Source organism: Petaurus breviceps, unplaced genomic scaffold (genome assembly GCF_028583685.1).
Source record: "Petaurus breviceps papuanus isolate PSGF00001 unplaced genomic scaffold, PetGlider_PUasm1.0 185, whole genome shotgun sequence".
NCBI classification, from domain to species: domain Eukaryota; kingdom Metazoa; phylum Chordata; class Mammalia; order Diprotodontia; family Petauridae; genus Petaurus; species Petaurus breviceps.
In genome coordinates this window covers 7989696-8015077 of record NW_027185797.1, presented here as the reverse complement: position 1 = coordinate 8015077, position 25382 = coordinate 7989696, and the positions used below count along the sequence as shown (strand labels likewise).

General features: G+C 38.4%; 1 protein-coding gene across 3 annotated transcripts in view; it reads left to right on the top strand.

The window, feature by feature from the left end:
* ANKRD28 (ankyrin repeat domain 28) overlaps window positions 1-24009 on the top strand; it is a 195667-nt gene extending 171658 nt beyond the window's left edge. For all 3 annotated transcript variants that reach the window (XM_069088417.1, XM_069088416.1, XM_069088418.1), the window contains 11 exons: window positions 5061-5262; window positions 7100-7187; window positions 7636-7753; window positions 8441-8660; window positions 13822-13909; window positions 13999-14082; window positions 14807-14952; window positions 15373-15455; window positions 16000-16082; window positions 18000-18091; window positions 22046-24009. In XM_069088417.1, the coding sequence (XP_068944518.1) occupies window positions 5061-5262; window positions 7100-7187; window positions 7636-7753; window positions 8441-8660; window positions 13822-13909; window positions 13999-14082; window positions 14807-14952; window positions 15373-15455; window positions 16000-16082; window positions 18000-18091; window positions 22046-22332 (1491 nt within the window). In that variant the 3' untranslated portion in view covers window positions 22333-24009. The remainder of the gene's footprint in view (window positions 1-5060; window positions 5263-7099; window positions 7188-7635; window positions 7754-8440; window positions 8661-13821; window positions 13910-13998; window positions 14083-14806; window positions 14953-15372; window positions 15456-15999; window positions 16083-17999; window positions 18092-22045) is intronic.
* Window positions 24010-25382: the final 1373 nt, after the last annotated feature.

Below are 25382 nucleotides of genomic sequence, written 5' to 3'. Positions count from 1 at the left end.
AAAGGCGAATGAAAATAGATTGTTGATTTTTTAAAAATAACAAACTTAAAACAACCTTACTTGCTTCCTCTTCTATTCAGATTTTAGTTTTTTCTTCTCCAAGTATTCTGTCTTCTTTCAGTCATCCAGAGGACATTTGTTAAATGCCTACTACATGCTGGTTACTATCTGGATACTGGGATACAATTATAAAGAATGAAATAATTCCTTCTTGCAAATGAGATTATATACTGATTGGGGAGATAGCAGGTACACATAACTCCATATAGTGTAAAAATAAATTGAATAAATACAAATATACACTGTTAGGTACGTACAAAGTAGCTCAGAAGGAAGAACATTAACAGTTGGTGATTTCAGAAGGACTTTCTGAAAATGGTGCTTTATATTGGTATTTTTGAAGAGAGCAGTTTGATTTGAATGAAGAGGCCTGAGGCAAGATTTGTAAAGGGTTGAAGAGAGAGGAGAAAAAGTGAAAGCAATCGAGTATTGACCATGTTTCCGAGGAGTTTGGCTGAGAAGGCAGGAGAGATATAAGATGGTAGTTTCTGGTGAAAGTCTTTTTAAAGATGGATAAGGATTTGAGAGAGAGGGAAAGAAATAGTTCAGGATGCAGTCTGCTGGACAAAGTGGGAGAGGGTGGGATCGAGAGGAGGAGGAGGATAGCTGGCCTTGGCCAGGAGAAGAGCACTCCAGTGTCTGAGACTGGAGGGTGATTTCAAGGTCAAGAGTAAAGGCAGCTCATATAATAGCTTCAGTTTCTTAGGTAAAGTAAGAGGCCAAAATTCCTCAACCAAATGAAAGTTAGTGAGGTTGGGGTGGTGGTTTATCAGAGGCTTGAACAGGAAAAAGAAGGTTTCAAATAACTTCTGTGGAAAGTAAGGGGGAATTAATTAGGGGGAAACAGTCAATTATTAAACATTTATTAAGTGCCTGCTATGTGCATGATAGAGAGACAGCTGCATGACTCATTAGATAGTCTCAAAAGAGACTCCATCAATAAATGGAGTCAGGAAGACCTGAATTCAAATTCAGCTTCAGACACATATTAGCTGTGTGACCCTGGGCAAGTCATTTAACCATGGTTTGCCTTAATCCACTGGAAAAGGAAATAGCAAAACACTCTAGTATCTTTGCCAAGAAAATCCATGGACAGTGTTGTCCATGGGGCCACAAAGAATTGGACGCACTGAACAACCACAAAATAGGCCAGGTGCAGTGCTAAGCTCTGGGGGTACAGAAAGAGGCAAGAGACAGTCCTTGCCCTCAAGGAGCTCACAGTCTAGTGAGAGAGACAGCCATAAACAAGCCAAAGACAGGATAAATAGAAAACAGGTAATGGAGGGAAGGTGTTAGGACGAGTGGTTGGGGAAAACATCTGTACAATGTGGAATTTTAATTGGGATTTAAAGGGAGGTAGCAAAACTAGTAGGCAGAAATGAAGAGGGAGGACATTCCAGGCATGGGAGATAGCCGAAGAAAATGTGTTGGAGCTGAGAGATGGAGGGTCTTGTTTGTGGAGCAGACAGGAGGCCAGGGTCACCAAATTGAAGATCCAGTATGTGGTGGGGAAGAAGACTGGAAAGGACCGTCTCGTAGTAAGAACCCAGGTGAGGCTGGATAACGTGAATTTGTACGATACCTGTCGGGTGGTTGTGTGTTTCTCCAGCTTTGTTCAGTAGCAGAGGATACTGGTGGCGGCAGTAGTCCAGGGCTAACACTGGCAAGAGATGAATGGGGATAGGACAAGGGAGTGAGGGATTTGAGAGCTGAGAACAGTATAGAGCTGAACAGGTACCTCTTGGGTTGGAATGAAAAGGGGGAGGAAAGTGAAGTCAGAGCAGGGGTAAATGGTCTGAAGACCTACTGTGTGTGTGGGAGGAGAGGGGAAATAATAGGCACTTAATGATTGTTTGCATATTACTATGCCCAAACACAGTGATTTTTAAGTTGGCCGTTCCACAAGTGTCACCTCATTGGATTCTCCCAAAGACTTATGGTGCTGTTATCATGTTTACGTTTTTGTGCTTCCTAATCATTTAATAGCAATTTTTATTTAAAAAAAACAACAAATTTACAGGCTATTTCTAAAGTTGCAGTTGAGAGCCACTGAAGTATATATGGAGCACTCTTTGCCCAGCCATCTTGGCAGTGGTTTATACACTAACTGGGAAATTGTATGCAGCTTCTGACAGCTTGCCCAAAGAGGCCTTTCTGTATGACCCCTCCACTACACCACTAGCTACTGCTATATTCCCATGTGAAGGAAGGACAGGAGGGAAAAAGCAAAACAGTTGACAAATGTTTGTTTCCTTATGCTCTTCTCTTATTCGTAATTTTAATTGTTCTTGAGGCTTAGCTTCAGATGGGTACTAGGACCTGTCTACAGGGCATTGCTTCTTTTCCATAGCTGAGTATTTTAATAGTAACATTACTAGAAGTCCTTTTGACTCATATAATTCATTTGGATGGCTATTGTTCCCTGCTTCCTTGTGGCCTTCCTTGGGTTTTTTATTTCCTTTACTCTTTTCAGATTAATTTTCTATACCACTCTTCAGAGAGATTATTCTAAACTTTTCCCTATATTATACTTTTCACCAGTATTATACTATTATACTATATTTATACTTACACTGTTGACCAATATTATACCTACTACATATTGATAAACTGTGTGATATCCTATGTTTGTTATTTTGAGCCATTTGCAGCCTAGCTTCAGCCTACCTTTCTAGTGTAATTAATTACACATCTCTCTCTCTCTCTTTCTCTCTCTCATGCTTTCTGCATGTCCAAGAAAATGGAGCATGTACATAAAATTTTTCAGCCAATGACCTTCACTATAAAAACTTAGACCATTCTTCACCTCCCTCTTCTCCCCAATTTTACACTTCAAATCACAGTAGCCCCATCTTGAAGGATAAGACAACCCCTTGCTTTCCAACACTAGGCCTTCTTCTTGTGCTCTTGATGTCATTCTCTTCTGCCTCCTTTAATAGGAAAGGATCAGATTATGAAATAATAGAAAGCCATTGGAGTTAGTGTAATGGGGAGGAAGGATAATGTGGTCTGACCTGTGTTTTAGGAAAATAGTTTGACAGCTGAGTGAAGGCTAGACTGGAGTAGGGGAGAGCTTTGTGGCAGGCAGACCAACCAGCAGGCCTTTGCAGTACTCCAAGTATGAGCATTCCTGCCCCTGGGAGGTGGTAGCATTGGAGGACAAAAAGGGGTAGAAGTGACCAGACTTGGCGGCTGACTGGATATGGGTGAGGTAAGAGAGGGGAGGGAGTCAGAATCAAAGATGACCCATAGTTTGTGATCCTGAGTGAATTGGGAGGATGGTGGTGCACTTCAAAAAAATAGGGAAATTAGGAAGAGGAGAGGGTTTGGAGGGAAATGTCATGGGTTCAGTTTTAAAGATGTTGGACTTAAGAGGTCTACAGGATTTCCAGTTCAAAACATCTAAAAGACTGTTGAAGATACGAGTATAGATATAAAGATAGAGGTTTGGACTGGAGAAATAACTTGTATTCATCAATATAGACATGATAAGTAAATCCATGAGACCGGTTAGATCATCAAGTGACATAGAAAAGAGGGACCATCCAAGTAAGCAAGAGCCTTGAGTGGAGGCACATGGAGACTGAGGGGGCATGGTCCAGCTGGCGGGATGGAAACGAGGAGAGTGGAGAAAGCTTTGAGACAGCAAGTTTTCTAAATAAAAAGTGGAAAAAACTCAAAAATGGACTCCCATTTATTGGTTTTATATTACCCCATTATTGGATGGGAACATCTGGACTCTTATCTCTTCCCTTCTAATACATACAGTTTATCAGGTTCTGCTTTACCACAGTGGTGCTATGGATAAGTTGAATTTCTTCCATAGTAATTCAGGAAATGTCTTCTCCATTTGCATCATGAGAAAAACATAAAGCTAACATTGAAAACAGTCTTATTGTTGCTCTGTGGAGAGAGTTCTGTATACCGATGTAAATAACTCATAAGTTTTTATCAAGGAAAAGCTTTATGTTAATTTTCCAAAATCTCTTTTCCAATCTGTATTTAATCTAGTCTTTGGATGAAGCATGTGCATTATGATGTGGATGGGGCATGGGGCAAAAGCCCAGGCTGGTTAATTTTGAAAGGGAAAAACTGGTTTTATCCTGGTAGTTTAGAGAGCCAGAGATTGACGTTTTTAGGACTAATTATTTTTTAACAAATTCTGCAGTGTTTCATTGCTTTTCAGAGCATCTCTTGATCTTTCCTATTCCCAGTCAAACTTTTTTAAAGATACTTGTCTTTGTTTGGATTTTTGAAACTTTCTGTTTACCTGATAAGAGTATATTTCTTGTAAGGTCTCTCTATGTTGACTCTGGTGTTTGGGCTATCAAGATATTTTGTTCACAAAAGTATATAGTTAAGAGATGGATCAACCAATATAACAACACACAGAAGAAAACGTTTTTAATTGGTGCATCCAACAGCCACTTTCCTTCTCGGGACAGTTTTTCATTATAGGAAAAGGACTATTTGTTTTACATTTACTTAGGTCTTACTGTATTTCAGGCACTGTGTCTTTGTATACCCAGCACAAGATAAATAATAAGTGTTTGATAATTTGTCTTGAGCTAGGCATTGTAGTGGTTAGAGTGCCGGGCTTGGAGTCAGGAAGACCTGAGTTCAAATCCAGCCTCAAATGCTTAGTGGCTGTGTGAGCCTGGAGAAGGAAATGGCAAACCATTCCAGTATCTTTGCCAAGAAAAACCCAAATAGAAACAACTAAATACAACAGCTTGACTTGAAATGCCATGCTCTCTTAGTTAACTAAGTTAACCTGAAGGCTGCATTCTCCATCTATAAAAAAAACCTAAGGTATTAGTTTTATATGCTGTATTAACAATTTTAAATAAAATATGTAGCTTAGTTAGAAGAATTTTTAATATGAAATGTTTAAGATTTATCTAAAACATAGTAACATAAAGAAAGTATTTCTTTTATGCTTTCTAAAATAATTTAAAGTCACTCTTATTTGATGTGTATTTTAAACATTTTTCTTTCAGGCCTATCATGGTCACCATCAAGCCCTAGAAGTGTTGGTACAATCCTTGTTAGACCTTGACGTGCGGAACAACAATGGGAGAACACCCCTAGACCTTGCGGCCTTTAAAGGCCACGTGGAATGTGTGGACGTGCTCATTAATCAGGGGGCCTCCATCTTAGTCAAGGACTATGTGGTCAAGAGGACGCCTATCCATGCTGCGGGTATGCCCACACCAGTTCCCTGAGCAGCTCTCAGCATGACTTTTATTTTCGTTGTATTGAGTGATCCTTCAGACTGCTTGCACCACTGTGCTTTAATATCTAACCTGAGGATAATTCTTACCTTTGTCAGAATCAGAGAATCTGGATTCAATCCCAGAGCTAATGCTTACCTGACTGAGATGTTGAACATGTCACTTACCTTGCTGGTCCTCAGTCTTTTCATCTACAAAATGAGAGGTCGCTCTAGATAGCCTCTCATTTCCCTTCTAGCTCCAGAGCTGTGATCCTGTGATAAGTTATAAAGCCATTCATGATGCTGGTTTATCTGATGTAAATAGTTTTAGTAAAGCATTTTAGTCTTTCAGGTCTTCTAGCAGCATCAAGCTGAAGCACCAAATAGCATTTGTTTTTATCAGATTTGCCAAGTTAGTCTTAATTTCAAGAAAATGCATTATTAAGCTTTTAGTGAAATTTTATAATAGGGATTATTCTTTGTCGGCCTGCCTGCTGTGATCTCAGGTCTGAAAATTGTGGTCACCGTAGGTCTGTGGTCAAGGTCAACATGTCGTGTTTAGTAACTCACCTGAATACTTAAATAAAAGTAGTGATATCTGGTCTGTCCTTCCGTGCAAGATGACATGTCTGAAAGACTGAAGGACTCATCCCCAATATCTGCACAGCCTTGTATCAGGTGGCCAGGCAGGCTCCCCGACTGTGAGATCTTAGACACCAGCTGTTATGGAGCCATTCTCCCAGCACAGTCGTGCTCCTGGACATGTGATGAAGCTCACACGAGATCTTCATGCTTTACTCCTTATCATTGGGCACACGTGTCATTTTCTCTGTTAGATTCCAGGCCCTTCCTAAACATCTGAAAAGCTGAAGTGGAACAATTTGAAGATATGAGATGCAGAATCCTTAAACCCAACAGTGTAAAACATTCACTGGTTTCTAGGGAGTAAGAGCAGCCGACAGACTGGTCCCTGAGCAAAAGTTTGGGGCAAAGCACCATAGCAGCGAGAGGTCTGGGTTGGTAGTTACTGGAGGAATGATTCCATCTGATGTACCACAGAGTCTTTTGCAGCATCCACTTCACTAACAGACACACACACAATAGTGAAATAGAAAACACACTGTAGAGTCACTTGGTTCTAGCCTTAGTCTGGCCACTAGCGAATTATTATAACTTTCCAGGCCACACTTAACTCTTTAAAATAAGGGAGTTACATCCTAAGTACCTTCCAATTCTAAGAAGGTAAGCACCTAAGTGGCACAGTGGACAGAGCATTGGGCTTTGGAGTCAGGGAGACCTGAATTCAAATCCAACCTCCAGATGCTTACTGACTGTGATCTTGGGCAAGTCATTTAACCTCTGCCTGCCTCAGTTTACTAACCTATAAAATGGGGATAATAATAGCATCCACCTCATGGGATTACTGTGAGGATCAAATGATATTTGTACAGTAGTTTTCAAACTTTTAAGTGAGCTATTATTTGTAATTCTTTGACAGTATACATGGGGGCTTAAGACCTAAAGTTGGTATTTGATTGGTGTTACTTTTTTTTCTGCTCTGGGTGTTGTTTAGTTGTTCTATGTAGGTAGGTCCATAGGATGATAGAATTCTAGATGTAGAGGTGAAAATGGGTAACTTTTATCATTGTCATTACTTTAAAGGACCTCCCTACGTAATCCATAAAACACCTGCACATAGTTTATAGGAACAGATATGATTGTGTCTTATTAAATTCCAGATAACTTGCTCTAATATTAAATTCTTAACCCTATCATTATTATTTATGATTATTTCCACTATTAACCTTATATTTTACTTTACAGCAACCAATGGTCATTCAGAGTGTTTACGGTTATTAATAGGGAATGCAGAGCCACAGAATGCAGTAGACATTCAAGATGGAAATGGACAGTAAGTTTTAACAAATACTTTTTCACTTTTTTCTTTCTTGGATATGAATTCCCATGTATTTTATATTTTTGGCTGTATATACTTCAAACTGCGTAACTGAAGGTTATAATTGGAATTATAGTACTCTTAAGATGCCAACATATATGGGGAAGCTAGGTGGCGCAGTGAATAGAGCACCGGCCCTGGAGTCAGGAGGACCTGAGTTCAAATTTGGCCTCAGACACTTAACACAAAAACTAGCCGTAGGACCTTGGGCAAGTCACTTAACCTCCAGTTGCCCTCCAAAAGGCAAAAAAAAAGATGCAGACATATAAAATATCTCTAATATCTACATTTAGAAAAATTTAAAGGTACTATTATGGTTCATTTTCCATACAGTAGAAGAAAGGAAGCTAAGTAACATCATTAAATCTTTTGTACATCTTACTCTTTCTTTCATGTTATTCAGGACTCCCCTGATGCTGTCTGTTCTGAATGGACACACAGACTGTGTTTATTCACTACTGAACAAAGGAGCAAATGTAGATGCCAAAGATAAGTGGGGAAGAACAGCATTGCATAGAGGGGTAAGAAAAAAATGTTTTTTTCTTTGTAACATAGAAGTAGATTGAATTTTGTTGCCTCTCATTTTTTTTTCATTTAATTTTACCATCAGGTAACCCTGAATAATTCACCTATGTATTGGAAAGAGTTATCAGGTCATAGTGTACAATTTCATCAGGCCACATTAATTAATTTTAGATAAGAAAATGCCCAGTGACTGAAAACATAGAACTTAAAGTCATCTGGCCCATTGCCTTTATTTTATAGATGAAGAAACTAATACCCACAGGGATGATTTATGATAGAGTCACAGCTATAATTAGTCCATTCTCCCCCCTTCCCCTCTTTCTTTTCTCTTCTGAATTCTTTCACTTTTTGAAATTTCTTTGGTTTCTCACAATTGTTTTCCCAATTCTTTATAATATGCCAGATTAATTAGGGCATTTCTTAATAAAAATATCTGAATTAATCTAATTTTGGTTTTATAACAAAAATTTGTAACCATTCTCATTGAACTAAAAAAAAACAAGGGTAGCAATCATGAGTTCACATAAGGCTGTCAGGAGCATGACCGTTTTTCCAGTCATGATAATACTTTCAAAAATATTTCATTTTAAGGTGAGTTAAGAATGATAGTGGCTTTTTGTGATTTGGGGCGACATATTCTAACTCATATAATTATGCCAGTGTGCAAATTACTTCTCTTCTAGGCAGTTACAGGCCATGAAGAATGTGTAGATGCATTGCTTCAACATGGTGCCAAGTGTTTACTGCGGGACAGTAGGGGTCGGACACCCATACACTTGTCAGCAGCCTGTGGTCATATTGGTGTTCTTGGAGCACTGTTACAGGCAGCTGCATCTGCAGATGCCGTTCCTGCCATAGCAGACAATCATGGCTATACATCGCTTCACTGGGCCTGCTACAATGGTAAAGTATTCTTTTACAATGTGAAGAACAGGTTTTATTCAGTCTTCATGGAGTGGGCAACCTACAGACATTATATTACACAGAGCCCACAAACTCAGTTTGACGTTGCTGTTCCTGCAGTCTCGCTGCCTTTGTGCTGGCCATTCTCTGTGCCTGAAAGGCTTTCCCTCCTCACTTCAGTCTCTTGGAATCCCTGGTTTCATTTATTGCTTAGAAGTGCCAGGTCTCCTCAGCTGCTGCTTCCCTTCCAGGGTTACCTTGGCTAATTTCTGTGTATATCTAATAAACCTCTTGCATATGTGCATGTTGTCTCTCCCAGAATTATAAATTCCTCAAGGATAGCAACTATTGGGGTTGGGTGCCATGTCTGGCATCTAGCAGTTACTAGAGTACAAAAGAAACGACAAAGCTTCTACCCTCAAGAAACTTAGATTCTACTGGAAGTGATCAAACCTAGAGAGATAATTTATTGTGTGAAAAATGCTGTGGAAAAAAACATTTAAAAAACTTTGTTTTGCATTATTCTCACATTAGCTTATTAAAAATATAATGTTGGGTTGTTTTTTTTTTTAAAGAAAAGAGGGTTTTAAAAAAAGGTAGTTTTTGAAATGAGTGTTAATAAAATTAAGTTAAAAAGAAAGAAAGGTGTGCAGATTTATTTTACAAAAGATTGTCAGAAGATTTGTAAAGACTTGAATTGGTCTATGGCTTTGGTCATCCTCTTTGGAAAATACTGTGACATATCATGCATAGTGCATTTGTTACTGTGTAGAGGTTTGTCTTCATGCCTTAAAGCAGAAAAACAACATTTTTGTTTTGTGTTACAGTATACGTTTATACTTTTTAGACACTGGTGTCATGCAGCTGTGAGATGATAGAATTTATACAAAGCTACCTCATTTCACATTATTCCTTTGTTTTTATTTATAGTCATTAAATCTGTAATAAAAATTATTTTAGAAAAAATCTTCTAGAAATTTGGAAATTTCTCTCATGTTCATTCAACTAAATATTTCTAGAAAATTTGTGGCCTAGCTTTGCTGTTCTTAAACTCTTTTCCTACCTACCCCATCTCTCTATAATTCAAGACTTATTATCCAAAAAAATCTCTTTAAAAGCTTTTAACTGGGGCAGCCAGGTGGCTCAGCGAGTAAGAGCACCGGGTCCAGTGTTGAGAAGACCTGGAGATGGAATCCTGGGCTCAGACACTTAGCACCCACCCAGAAACACCTGGCCGTGTCACCTTGAGCAAGTTACTTAACCCCAATTGCTTAGGGGCGGCCAGGTGGCTCAGCGAGTGGGAGCACCGGCTCAAGTATCGGGATGACCTGGATCAAATCCGGGCTCAGATACTCAGCACCACACCCAGAAATAACTGGCCGTGTAACCTTGAGCAAGTTACTTAACCCCGATTGCTTATTAAAAAAAAAAAAAAGCTTTTAACTACTTTTAAAATTTTGAGATTTTCTGTTTCTGTGACTAAGGAGGCCCAGATTACAATCCCATGTTCCTTTACTGTATCTCACTGTTTCAGCTTCCTAAGCTATACAAACAAGAATGATAAAATTTTCTTCTTCTATCTTAACACAGATATGGGGGGCGAGGGGCAATTATAGACTCCTTAGTTTTACTTAACTAAGAAAAAAAAAGAAAATTTATTAGCCAATCGGTAAGTGCTTTGAATTCCTAAGAATCACTGTAAACCCAGTTTATTACTGTTCCTTTCAGTCATTTCACTCATGTTCCTAACTTCAAAGTATAAGACTATAGCCATACTTAACAACTTTGGCAGGTGACCTGGGTCAATGCCTATCTAAGGCAAACAACACAACATGTAACCTCAGATCAACTTTGTAATTATAATGTGAAAATTATACGAAGAAATAAGATACTCGGTTGTTGGGGCAACAAATTACTATAGTGCCTTAAGGACAAAATCTTAGGCTTATAAAGAACCTTTGTACTGTAACATGTGATTTCATCAAGCCCCAGAATGCTGTGGAGCCTCCTGAATGAACTCCATAATCATTAAGGATTGAGCTAACTATCCAGAGAACAGCCAAGGGGCCATCTAGCTCTACCCACGAGATTTGGAGTCACTTTTTCTTTCTACCCCACCAGAGAGTCTTCATTTGGTATGGGGGTTAAAGAATTACAGTCCTTCAATGAGGGAAAAACATTGCTACTTGAGATAGGGCAGAAGATAGATTGGTTCTTCTAAAAAGTCACAAGGAGGAGTAAGAAAATACAAAGCGTCTACCCTCAAAAAACTTAGATTCTACTGGAGTGATCAAACCTACAGAGATAAAAAAAAATGCATTTTAAAAACTTCTACAGCTCTTATCACTTTCTACTGTACTGTAGGGATGTGCCTTTTGTATCTTCTAAACTCCTCATTTTGGTCCAAAGCCCGAGTCACTCCAGTTCTGGTTCTATATAATGCTTATCAGGGTTTTTTTCATTGTTAAAATTTGACTATCGAATTAATTTTGATTTATAGGATCAAAATTTTTGTTTAGCCCATAAATAAAACTTAATAAAAAGGGGTGATATATATGTTCACTAAATATCTGCAGGGAATTCAACTTCCTTTTTGGATGCAGTGCTGAATGTCCTCCACAATTGGTGACAACCACTTTTTTAAAGCCTATATATCTTCCAGTTTTCTGCCTTCCTTGATCACCAATCAGTTATAGAGAAAATTTTCTTTTATTACATCTTTCAGAATATTTTCTATGACTTTGACATATGCTTGGGAGATACTTTGGCGATTTTTCAAGCTATGTTTTGCCTTGCCAAATGAAGTATTACATAGATTCAGCAAGCACTGAGCACAGTGGGATCTTATAGTCTCTACATCTTTCAGTCAGCTGTGTGGCTATAAAGATGTGATCTGTCAGATTTCATTTGTGAATAAAAGCTTGCCTATTTCTTTCTCAAACTTTCACCCAATTTTGTCTGTTTTGTTAGTTGCAGTCCCAATTCATTGATTTGTTCTTTCTCTTTTTTTTTTAATGTTTAGAAATGTGAATAATTTTTCTAAGCATTACTTTGGCTGATCCCAAATATTTTGCAATGTTGTCTTATTGTTGTTAATGTCTTTGAAATTATCTGATCCATCAGTTTTTTTAGGATTAAGTGGTTTAGTGACCAATTAATTTTTAATCCTTTATTCATTGGTTTTTTTATTGGGTAAAATTTTATTGCACTACAGTTATGTTTTTCTCCATTTATGTGGTTTCTGTGTCCCATTATATGACCAGTTTTTATAAAGTTGCCATGCATAACTGAGAAATAATGTACACTCTTCTGTTTCCATTTAGTAATTGCCGGAAATCTAGCAATTGTATAATGTTAACATGTTCTAAAATTTTATTCAAGTCCCTGACTCCTTCCTTGTTTAATTGTTGTTTTGGTTTTGTTTTGTTTTGTTTTGTTTTTAGAGTGAGAGAGACATGTGAATTATTAGATTTTTTTCTGGGTGTGAAAGGGATACATTGAGGTCTACAATTATTATAGTTTTCCATCTATTTATTTCTGTAACTCATACCTTTTGCAGAGAAGAGGGTAGTGAGAAAGAAGGGTGCTGAGCACCAGTGCTTAATCATTCTGCTTCTATTCCCCTGTCTGTCTACTCTTCCTCTCACCCAGATGCCATTCAGTTTATTCCTTGTACTAGTAATTTGCTTTTATTTTTTTAAAAAAATATAAAATTAATGAATAATTTACCAATTTATTAATTCAGTGATTGTATTATTTCAGTTTTGTTAATCTTTACTTTGATTTTCATAATTTCTAGTGTGCTACTACTTAAGGGGAAAAAAACATTGGTTTTCTAGGTTTTTTTAGGTGTATTCCATTTCATTGATCTGTTCATTCTCTCTTTTGGTAATGAAGGCAGTTGCTTTACATCTTTTAAATTTGGGGGGGAATGATGATAGTCATTGTCAACCTCTATTCTCTTATCTTTTTCCTTCTTTAGTGTCAACAACTTGTTTAAATAAAAATTAGATTGATGTTGCTTCAGTAGCTTTCCATATCACTTGCCTCATGGTTCCTTTTCATGGTTCTTTTCACAAATGCTTATTATGAGTCTTACAATATGAGAAGACAGTGTCCCATGAAATAATGTTTCTTGATGTCTTTCAACATACAATAAAACTGTCTCTTCCAACTTCACTTTACTCTTCTCCAAGGAATACCTTCATCACCAAGTGCCCAACCTACTGGTGATAAACTTCTCCATATTCAATTAATCTGGGCCTCAGAAACTAGACTCATTCATTTGCCATGGAAAAGAGGTGAGAAAATGCAACTGCAACCCCTCCCCTATTGCTGGAGTGGAGAATATTGCATATATTGTCAAATACAACAGATGGGTTTAAGGAGAGCACAGGCAGGCCAAACTTCATTCCTCTGCCAGCTCTGCTTTTGACTCTTTGGACCTTGCCAGCATAGCTCATCTGCCTTCTAATCCCGAGGATGTCCTTAGCATATATGGCCTTGTCACCCTGTAGCATTGCTCTGCCCCTGTGGCTCATTGCTCTCACTGGTCTTTGTCCTGAAACTTTCATACAGAGAAAAGACACAGGCCAGGTCTCCATCCATCTTTCCCCACCCTTCTGATGATTCAGTATATTTTATGTCTTGTCTTCCCCATTAGAAGGTAAACTTCTTGATAGCAGGGACTGTTTTTCTTTTTGCTTGTATCTGTATCCTTAGCATTTGGAGTAGTGCCTGGTACATAGTTTTTACCTAATTAGCACTTGTTGACTTGACTTGGTTTTGCTGAACTGCTTTTTTATCTCTTTAAATTCTTTCAAGAAACAGCTTGATGGTTAGGGAAGGAGGAAAGGATGTATTCAGAGATGGTGTTGTACAAACTAATAACTCTATCAACACAAAAATTTTCAAACTTAGAAAAAATGAACAGAGCCCATGATAGTAAATAACATTGTAAAATGTTGAGAAGCTGCTGCTGTTCTGAATAGAGAGTTTTAAAGTTTCTTCTGATTACCAGATACCTGAACATGGTGTGCTGCCTTAAGAATTTAATAGACTTTTAATGTTTTTTTTAATTTTGTTTTATGTTTTAGGCTGTACAACACATTTAATTTTAATAACTTTGGATTTTTATATCTGATTTTTCAAACTTATTTAGGACATGAAACGTGTGTCGAACTTCTCCTGGAACAGGAAGTCTTCCAGAAAATGGAAGGAAATTCTTTCAGCCCATTACATTGTGCTGTGTAAGAAAGCCAAAATAAATCACATTTGTTTATAAGACTAAAAATAATTGCTCTCAAGCCCTGAGTAACCAGCTTATTGTTTTTCATAGGATAAATGACAATGAAAGTGCTGCTGAAATGTTAATTGATACATTGGGCACTGGCATTGTAAATTCAACAGATACAAAAGGAAGGTAGGAATTTACCTGTCATCCTTTGCTTTTCATAAAAAGTAGTCTTTTTAATATTTTAGTTCCTGTTACATTGTTATTTGTTGTTAAAATGTCAGTTTTCAGGTAAACATGCAGAAGTGTTTTTTAAACCTTTTAGAGTTCAGGATAACTTGTTAATACTAGAAACTTATTTTTATTGCCTAAACAGTTTCTGTTCACTGAATGTTTTTCATTGAATCTAGTTCAAATGAAAAGATTTCTTCATTTTTTTTCTCCTAGGAGCATTTTTATTAGACAAATAAGGTCAATAACAAAAGTAAAAGTATTATTTCTTGTGTTCTAGTTCATTTCTAATTCAAGGTTCACTTGAGTTACTAACAGATAAATGTTATTGTAGAAAGGGAGGTGGGGGGGGGGAGGGAATGTTCCAAGCAATTTGTCAACCAATTTGTACCCTGACAATTTTATTATTATCTTTGAAATTTTTTGAAAGAGTACTGAACTTAGAATCAGGAGAGATTCTGATATGTCTCATTGCTGGCAGTATAAACTTGAATTTAACCTCTCTCTCAGCCTTAATTTAATAATTTATAAAATTGGAGAATTGGTTATTAGGGAAGATGAGTGAAGTAGATATCTTAAAATTCTTTCACAGCTATAAAATTCTGCAAAACTGAAGGATAAGTTTTATTCTAGAAATAAAAAATATGGCACTTTAACAATTGCAAACTTTGCTTTATTGTAGAACCCCTCTTCATGCAGCTGCCTTCACAGATCATGTAGAATGTTTGCAGCTGCTCCTCAGCCATAATGCTCAAGTGAATTCTATAGATTCTTCTGGGAAAACACCTCTGATGATGGCTGCAGAAAATGGACAGACAAATACTGTTGGTAAAGAAATGATCCTAGAAATTTTAGCATTCCTATAAATCCTATTAATTGAATGTAATGCCTGAGGTTGAAAGTGGCCACCTACAAGAAAGGGCAGGATTGGTACTTTGAGAATGAACAGGGTACTGATAATTCTAGTGTCTGCTACTGAACTTGATAAATCTTACTAAATTTTTAGTCACTGAACTGATATTTTAATTTGCCCCACTTGATTGAGAAATTTAAAGTTTCCAAGGTCTGGTTGAATAGTTTTCCTGTAAATGATTATATTTTATAAACAGAATTGCTGTTGTTTCAGAGAATTTGTTCTTTTTGTTTTCTATTCTTCAATCAGAAAGTGATTAAAATACTGAGATAATGTTCCTTCTTGTAAGAATTGCTGCAATTTCCCCTCCCTCTAATTCCCTTCTTCCCCCACAGAGATGCTGGTTAGCAGTGCTAATGCAGACCTGACTCTACAAGATAACAGTAAAAACACAGCCCTCCATTTGGCATGCAGTAAGGTAGGTACATGTTTTCATTTTTTAAAATCATTATTTTAAGCAGTGGTATTACTGAATACTATATGCAGAATTATTAAAGAGTACTTTACAGTGCAGTAAAAATGGACTTTGAAATGATTTGGAACAAAGTCTGTATCACTAATCACTTAAATCAAGTTTTTATCTGTATCAACAGAAGTATTTTGATGTGTTGAAAACTGTAATGATGGTAGAAACCCTCACTTAACCTGTTAACCTTTTAATGTCTGTAAAAAAAATCAAGGGGCGGCTAGGTGGCGCAGTGAGTAGAGCACCAGCCCTGGAGTCCAGAGGACCTGAGTTAGGATTCAGGCTCAGACACCACAAAAAAAAAACAAAAACAAAAACTAGCCATGTGACCTTGGGCAAGTTGCTTAATTCCAATTGCTGTCCAAAAAGCAAAAAAAAAAAAATCAAGACCCTTTCATTGTTGACCACAGTAAAGTCTTGACTACACCGTACACACAGAATTTGTCATGAATGGCACTAAATTTTCAAAAAAGAAAGTTAATGATTTTGTTTTTAGGGTCATGAAACTAGTGCCTTGTTAATCCTGGAGAAGATAACAGATAGAAACCTCATCAATGCAACCAATGCAGCTTTGCAAACGTAAGTATTTCTCATTTCCCCTTTGATATATCAGGATATAAATGCAAAGTGATGAGTGAATTTTGTCTGTGTAGTTTTGTTGCCTGAAGAGCTATATTTCATAAATTATTATAACTGGCAAAATTTAGTTTTTTTTCCAGCTGAAGATACTCGTAATGTTTTTGAAATGATAGTTTATCCAGAACCATCTATAAAAATATGTTACCTAAGATTATTTTAATCTTAAACTTTATAAGAATATTCAAAATGTTTCTTTATGCCTTTTAAATATTTAGAGATGCTGAGAGAATAATTACTTGAAGAAATGCCTTGAAAAATTAGAATATTTCATCCAACATGTATATTACTTGATTAGAACCTACTGAGCTATCTAGCTGCCCAGTAATGAAATCTCAGTCCTGGTCCAAAAAAAAGAAATAAAAGCATCCATAAAACTTTTTATTTATATATAAAAAAGGCTCAGTAAATAGAGCACCAGGCCTGGAGTTGGGAACCCCTGAGTTCAAATACAGTCTTGAGCACTGACTAACTATGCAATGCTTTGCAAGTCACTTACCCTCTATTTGCCTTAGTTTCCTCATCTGTAAAATGGAAATAATAATAGCACCTTTCTCCCAGAGTGTTGTGAAGTTCAAATGAGATGATTGCATTGAGTATAGTAGGGGCTTGGAGAATGTATAGATGATGTATCATAACTAAACTAAGATATAAGGGGAAAGAAATGTTATACAGGAATATGTTGACAGGTTGAAATTGTGAATTGAAACTAACAAGATGAAGTTGCCAGTCAGAAAGCAAATATTTCTTAAGTACCTGCCATGTGCTCGACCCCGTGTGAAGGTTTGAGGAGGAAAAGAACGTGAAGCTGTCATTGTCTCCCTCCAGAGTGTGAGCCCAGCCTTCAGTGGCAGTCAGGGGAAGCCTGTCCTATGCTGGGGAGCAGCCCGTCAGGACAGCCTTTCTGTGGGCCGGGAGGCCACTCTAGCCAGGCCAGAGCCTGGAGCGTTTGGTGAGAAGAGCAGGCTGGTGTCAGGCCGTGATAGGCTGATGATGGGACTTCACTCAAGCTGGGGCAGGGAGGGACACGGTCAGTCAGGCTTGTGCATTTCTGGAGTTGTTCTGACACACTGGGGTGTGCCCAGAAGAAGCGGCACTGATCCTCCTGATCAAAGCCAGTAAGGACTGTTAGCGTGAAAAAGAGACGAAGTAAAAGGACATGGTGACTGTCATCAGATGCTTGCAGTTGTCCCGAGTTCCTTTGGCCTTAGATGGCAATCTTGCTAGACTCAAAACCGGTAAGATATCTGTCTGTCAGAGCAGCTCTCAGGCAGCCGCCCCGGGCTTTTGCCATCTGACCAGCTTATCTTCTCTTCCTGTCACACGGCACTGATGCCTTCAAGTTCCTGTGAGTTAGATGGCAGAGCCAGCTCAACACCTGCCATTCAGGTGCTCCATATCCCTCTGTGTGTGTTCCTTATTTCTAATTCTTTTGGAGTTTATGGTATTCTAGGAAAGACCAACAGGTGAAAGTTACAGGCAAACAGATTTGAACTCTATATTAGGGAAAACTCTCAAATAATTAGATTTCTTTAAGGAAGATTGGGCTGCCTTAGTAAGTAGTGAGTTCCCTTCCCCATCATTGGAGTTATTCAAGTACATACTAGATGATCACTTTTGGGGGATGTTTAGGTGAGATCCACTCAGCTTTGGAGTAGAAAAGGTGAAATTAAGTCTAGATTCATTCTCTGCATTCACCGTGTTGGCATCTGGTCTGACATTGTCTCACTGAACATTCTGGGCATATGCTCATGTTTATCATTTCATTTATAAAGTGACAGTTTAGTCAACTAGAGTGTTTCATTTTTCCGTACTGCTGTAGAATTACTCTTGATCAACCACATTTGTCTGCTTTTTCAGACCCTTACATGTTGCTGCCAGAAATGGACTCACAGTAGTAGTACAAGAACTTTTGGGGAAAGGAGCAAGTGTGCTTGCTGTAGATGAAAATGGTAAGGAGTCTCATTATTTGATGTAAGTCTGAATTTAAATAATGACTTAAATGTTTTAGTTCTTGGGAGCAATCTGCATTTTGTGTAAGGTGAGAGCTTCTGTTGGTTGGAAAGGGGGAACAAAAGCATTATTATTGAATAATGCTGGTAATCACTCATATTTCTGTAGTGCTTCAGCATTTATAAAACATTTTCTTTACAGGAAACCTGTAAGGCAGATAGTGGGAGGATAATTTTCTCCATCAGATCCTTATAGACATGCATGACCAGGATCAGAAAAGGTCTTGAAATCATACTAAGATTGGTCAGAGGAACAAGACTGGACTTTCTTTACTTGGCCAAGAAGCAATAGAAGCAGTTGGTAGAGTTGAAAAAAATACCACAATTAGAGCTAGCCCCAAAGTGGAATAGGTTACCCTAAGAGAAAGAGAATTCTCCTTTGCTAGAAGTCCTTCAAGCAAAATAAAAGTACCAGTTGGCGGGGATTTTATAGAGATGATTTTAATTCATTTGTGGGTAGTCCTCTAGCATCATCTGAGGAGCCCTTGCAATTCTGAGGATCTGTAATTTTGTAGTCCCTATTTTAAAATGAAAAAAGTAAAGCTCAGAGAGGTTAGCTTCCTTGGGGCCGTATAATTATGTTAGAGAGTCAAGACTTACAGATATTGTCCCTCTTTCTCAAAGTCTAGAGCTCTTGCTTCTTCCGAGTACAGCTGACAAGATATTAACACCAAGAGGATAGGACAAAAGAAATCAGAAAATTCCCAGCTAAGGAACTGAAGGATTTCTGAAATCTAATAAAGGCTCCTTAAAAAAGTTGATAATTATAACTTATCATCTGAATTGATTTTATTAATTCTGTGCATGCATCAAAATGTAAATTTATACTTTACTTTTATTTTTAGAAGGTAGTAAATTTAATTTTTAAATAAAATTATATTTTAAATTGAGGCACCTAAGAATAATTTGGAAATCTCTGCTATTGGGTATATGTAGTAGACAGTGATTGTACCATGTTGGTCAGTCAGTCAATAAACATTAAGTGCCTACTGTGTGCTAGGCATTGCATTAAGCTCTGGGGGTACAAAGGAAGGTTAAAAAAATTATTTTTCTGCTCTCCCAGCCTATTGCGGAAGATGACATACAGACAGATGTATAGAACCAAGCTAGAGACAGGATAAACCCCGGGAGGAGGCACTGAGATTATAGACAATTGGGAACATGTTCCTGCAGAAAGTGGGACGTTAAGAGATAAGCAGAAAGAGCCAGCCGTGGAAATGCCCCAAGGCTGGGTCGTTGGATCACAGAGGATGTGGAGAGCAGTTCGGGCTTAGAGAAGTGGAAAGGTGAGGCAGAGGTAGGCTGTGAAGGACAGATCCTGGAGGTCATAGGAAGCCACTGGCATTTGTTGTTGGGGAGGCCGGATAGCCAGACCTTGTTTTGGGAGGGTCAGCTTGACCTCTGAGTGGAAAATGGATTGGAGTGGGGAGAGACTCAGACCAACAAGGGTGTCTCATCAGTTGGCTAGAGAATATTTCCTAGTTCTTAAGCCTATGTTGGTTTAACTTAACTCCATTTTATAAATCAGAAACATTCATTTAAAAAAGTGAATGTACCAAGGATCTGTGATTTGTGTCTTTGTGGGAACTTGCAGTGACAATGGCCTGATGCCCCCACTATAGGTGCAGGCTGGAAGTCCTGGGTAGCTGCTTGGAGCCCAGAGCAGTGACCTGGCTTAGCATGTTGTGACCCTGTTCCCAGTACATCCATAGGGGTTTATGATGTGCCTCAGTTCTGGCCCTAGAGCCCCCCAGCCTCCAGAAGAGTCTGTGGCCAGGCTCAGGAAGCAGGGAGGTTCTTTGGACCTTGTGATTACAGGGCATTCATGTCTATATCTGTACTCAGTTGGTGTTGAGGATACAAAAGGGAAAAACAGCATTATGCTCTCTAAGAGCCTGTGGTCTGTCTGACTGAGGGAATGAGACTCACAGACAAACAGTTGTGAGACAGTGTAGACTGGGATGTGGGCAGAATGCCCTCTCCTGAGGAAGACCCAGTGAGGAAAGGCATGCCCCAGCTGGGCCATGACAGAAAACACAGGATTTCAACAAGTAGAAATGTGCAAGGAGTGAGTTCTAGGCATAGGGCGTGGCGTGTTTGATAGAAAGCACCATAGCAGAAGAAGCTTGGAGTGGAGCTCAGAGAGAGGCTTAGAACGCCAAGCTTAGAGTTGGTATTTTACTGGACACCTTAGGGAGTCACTGGAGCTTTAGAGGAGGCCGTGCTGTGGCCATGAGACCAGAGCGATGTGGAGAAATCACAGATTCAGAGCCACAGCGCCCTGTCTTCTCCTCATGATCAGGGGCTTGGACTGAGTGACCACCAGGGTCTCTGGCAGCCCTGCTTCTGGGATCTTCAGTGGGGCAGCAGAGTAGACTGAAAGTGAACTCAGAAGTTCATCAGGAGCAACCTCTGAGATAAATGGTTCTGGAGAGAGTTGTGACTCTGAGGGGTCACAGGGAGGAGAGGCAGCGATCCATGTGCAGACCGCCAGCACCAAGGCAGAGAGCGAAGCTTGTAGTCAGAGATCAGTGTCACCAGCCTGGATTCAAATGCAGAGGCGACTGAGAGCTGTGTGAGTGTGGGGGCAGGGGGTAGTTCTCCTCCATTCTTTATCACAATCGTCCAGAATCTTTGAGCAGCAGTGGGCGCTTCATAAGAAAACCAGCCTGGTATGTAGAGGAACACACGCTGGGCTCTGTCTAGTGTCTACCCCCACGCCCCCACTTTAATATAAATCATCTCTGGTGGCTGGGATCAGATATCAGGTTGTCTGCTGTCCGTTTACAGCTCTTCGTGAACAGCCTGGCCCCTTCCTACCTTTCCATTCTTGCACTTTCTTCCCTTTCACAGTTCCCTCTGTGACCCAGTGTTGTTGTTCAGGCCAGTCCAACTCTTTGTTACCCAGTTGGAGTTTTCTTGGCAGAGATCCTGGAGTGGTTCACCATTTCCTTCTGCAGCTCATTTTACAGATGAGGAAACAGAGTGGAGTGACTTGCCCAGGGTCATGCAGCTAATAAGTAACTGAGGCCAGATTTGAACTCAGGCCTTCCTGATTCTAGTCCCAGCGTTCTGTCTGCTGCACCACCCAGTTGCCCCTATGACCAGGTTCACTGGCCGGTTTTCTGTTTCCTGTACATTACACTCCGTCTCCCGTCTCTGCACTCTCTTACATTCATGCACTGCTCCTTCTTTGCCACTTAGTTCAGTGTTGTCTTCCTGCAGGAGCCCGTTCATGGACCCTCAGATGCTGATGACTTAGCTTCTGAGTTCACTTTCAGTCTCCTCTGTATAGATGATGTGTTTAACTAGCTATGTACATATTGTCTCCCTCGTTAGAATGTTAGCTCTCTAGGGGCCGCTAGGTGGTACAGTGAATAGAGCACTGGCCCAGGAGCCAGGAGGACCTGAGTTCAAATTCGGCCTCAGACATTTAACACTTACTAGCCATGTGACCTTGGGCAAGAGTGTTAGCTCTTTGAGGGTAATGAATGTTTGTGCCTTTCTTTATGTCTGGGTCCTTAACATTGTACTTGGCGCATAGAAGTACTTAATAAATTAGCTCTATGGCATTAAATCACTGTTTATTATTTCATCTGTACAGTGAGAGAATTGAGCTAGCTCTCTGAAGTCCTAGCCTTAACACTCAGTGATAATAATATTTGTAAATTAAGTTTAGATATCTGCATAAAAATATACAGGATAAAAAAGTATGAAGGGATTGGGATACTCATCAGTGCAGAAGTAAGCATACCAATAAAATCGTGGTTTCATCCAGGTATAAAATTCAGGCCATTGTTTTTTTAGGCATATATTAAGATTAGTGATCCTATGATTGCCAAGAAACTTTGAATAAAATCTATTTTAAAGATTTCCTTTTATGTTTAATTCTAGGGTATACCCCAGCTTTGGCCTGTGCTCCCAATAAGGATGTGGCTGATTGTCTAGCCCTCATTCTGGCCACCATGATGCCTATTTCATCAAGTAGCACAATACCGTCCCTAACGTTCAGTGCCATTAATCATTACACTAGCACCTCAAAGACTGTCACCTTTGACCCCTTGCCAGTCATGCGCAGTGAGCACAGCTCTTACTGCAGTTTCAACAACATTGGCAGGGAAGATGGCTACCCATACACAGAAGAGGATGAACTCAATGATTCTGATTCGGAAACTTACTGAGCAGCTTCCATGCTTGTGTGAAGACATGAGTCCTGTCTTGCAGAGAGCACTCAATGTTCAAATACAAAGTCAGCCTCGAGGAAGAGGGCTAATGCTGGGTGGTCTACATGCTGACATGTAGAAGAGGATTTTTTAAGCCAAGTTTTGCAAAAGGAGCTACTAGATAAAGCCTTGAAGTGAACTTGACATTCAGAGCTAAAAGTAACATCATAACAACTTGGTTTAATTTGGTTTTGGAGGGGCAAGGCGTAATTTTGGGACACTACATGCTAGTCTGTGTAGATAAGCAACACTATTGTACAAGATAAAAGGACGCTATGTTTAAAATCCTATCAATAAAACTAATTAAATCTGAAGGCAATAAAAGTTTGGTACAGTAGGCATTGTTGCACAGCAAATTGCCAAAGGACCAAATAGCTTAAAGGTTTTTTAATCTAATAACTTTTTGTGGAAACTGGAAAAGATTAATTGAAAACTTATCTAAACCAAACTTTAATATTTCTAAAAATGAAGTTCAAATTTGGTTTTAAAGTTTGATTTTTAAAAAAAAAATAAGCAAAAATCTGAGAGCCTTCTGACACTGTATTTAAATGTACAATGAGAGAAAGCAGATGTATTTTTAAGTTTTGTTTTTTCTTTTAGATAAAAATTTTGAAGAAAAATTGTCATACTTTTATAATGTTAAAATTGAAAGCCAGCTAACTGATGCAGTCAGGGTGATACATGTACAGTGTAAAAAAAAAAAGGGATTTGGGGGGGAGTCCAAGACAATTATTGTTGCACAGTTTTAGATGGTTTAAGTTTAAAATTGAGCTATTGTTATTTAAATATGCTGAAAAGACTTTGAGGGGAGAATGAAACTTAATGCAAATTAGAAGGTCATTTCTTGACACCCTGTTGCAGCTGTCTATCTGGTCCTGGGAAATTAATTTTTTTTCCAGCAACTCATCCACTTTTTTATAACATGTCCATTGGTTACTGAAATTATTTTTATGCCTCCTCATTGCATTTATTTTGCATTATTTAAATCCTGGAGTATGATATTAAAAAAAAAAAGAATTTCCCTTATTACCCAAAGTATGTATAATGTCAGGTTCTTTGGAAAAATTATTTGTTGTGCGACATTTTTTTATATGAACACAAACATGTGGCTCCTGACAGGTGTGTGTTTTATAACATGCCACTGTTGAGGGGAAGAAGAAGGAAGGGAGTGAGGGAAGCTGTCTGCCAGAAATTTCCTGACAAATGGAAGAGCGTTCCACAACTTTTCAAAGAAAGCCGAGATTTGAGCTGTTAACAACTTTATTTGATTCTGCTTTAACCATAACTCATTTTTCAAATGAAATTGTTCAGAGATGTGCAAGGCCATCTTGCATGTCCAGAGAAAGTACCGTAAGTTGCAGCAAATTGATTCCCACTTTTATTCTATCTTTTTTTATTGTGAAACTGGAAACCTTAATGACATTGTAAATTATCAGCTGGTTTTCTGAACATAAAGTGTGAAAACACAGAACAGTATTTTGATCTATTTGATAATTTTGTGGGGTTTTTGAAGAATTAATGAGCATGTACATAGAAATAGTGACTGCTTGAATACTGTATTTACTTGCACTCTTTCAGTACATCAAGATTCCTGTATATTTTACGGAGTATAATAAAACCCAGATGTGAGTTGTATTTAAGAACTATGTATTTATATCTGTGTACATTACCTAAAAGCTGTTTTTAAAGAAACATTTCTAGGGTTTTGACTACTTTTGTCAAATTTTTTTCCTTTGATTTTGACTATTGCTTACCATGACAGATGAGACACGACAGAAATGATACCTTTGGTCTTCCGCCTTTCCATTATACAGATAATAATGCATGACAAATTTATTTTGATCATTAGCGGTGGGGAAGTAGATTTGTTTTTTAATTGACCTATGGCTGCATGTTCTATAAAAGCATCTTTTGAAAAGTATCAGGGATGGGGCAGCCAGGTGGCTCAGTGAGTAAGAGCACCAGCTCCAGTGTCGGGATGACCTGTGGATCAAATCTGGGCTCAGATACTCAGCACCACACCCAGAAATAACTGGCTGTGTAACCTTGAGCAAGTTACTTAACCCCGATTGCTTTAAAAAAAAAAAGTATCAGGGTTCATCCAGTCTAAGCACCCACATGATTGAGGAACCCCATACACATCCAGCTTCTACTTGAATATTTCTAGTGATGGGCAGTTCACAATACCTCACAATAAATACCTTTTTCCCCATTTTCAAAAGGACCAATTTATCTTAAGTGATTCCTCAGGCAGAACTCTGCCTTCCTAATCACTTTTACTCCCTCACTGGAAATCTCTCTTCCAGGCCTATCTTTTCCGTGACAATCTCATCTATTTGAAGACATGCATAGTACCTTAAACACTCTCCAACCTATTTTAAAACAAAACAAAATTAGCCCCCAGCATATCAGGCATTAAGTGCTTCTGATGGTGCCAAGCACTGGAAATATAAAGATCATTTAAAATAAATTCGTCTCTCCTCTCAAGGAGCTCATGTGCTGTCCTCAAAGACAACATCTATATCGCTGTTGATATAGATATATATGCATATGTATCTATCTCTCTCTGTATATAGATATACACAGAATTAATATGAAATAATTCAAGTAAGTCTCCCTCACAGGATAAGCCTCAGATAACTCGATCCTCTTGAAGCCTCTTTTCTGTAAAACCCAAGGTAACATTTCCCATCATGTGTTAATGTGCTTTATAAAAAGTAAATCTCTTTATGTAAATATGGATGCTCTTTATAATTATTGTTGTTATACCTCGTTGAAAACAATGCTTGAAGGATTTAAACTGAAGGAATCCTGTGTAAATGAACTTTATCCATATATCACCAGAATATATCTTTAAAAAAAAAACACTTAAAAATGATTGGGAGAAGACTAAAGTTTCTCAGGAAGAGATGTTTTATATAGTGACCAGAATTTATTTTCTGATAAGGCATACATACACTTTTTTAAAGCCGGTATTATAGACTCTATAAGCTGGGAAATCCTTGAGG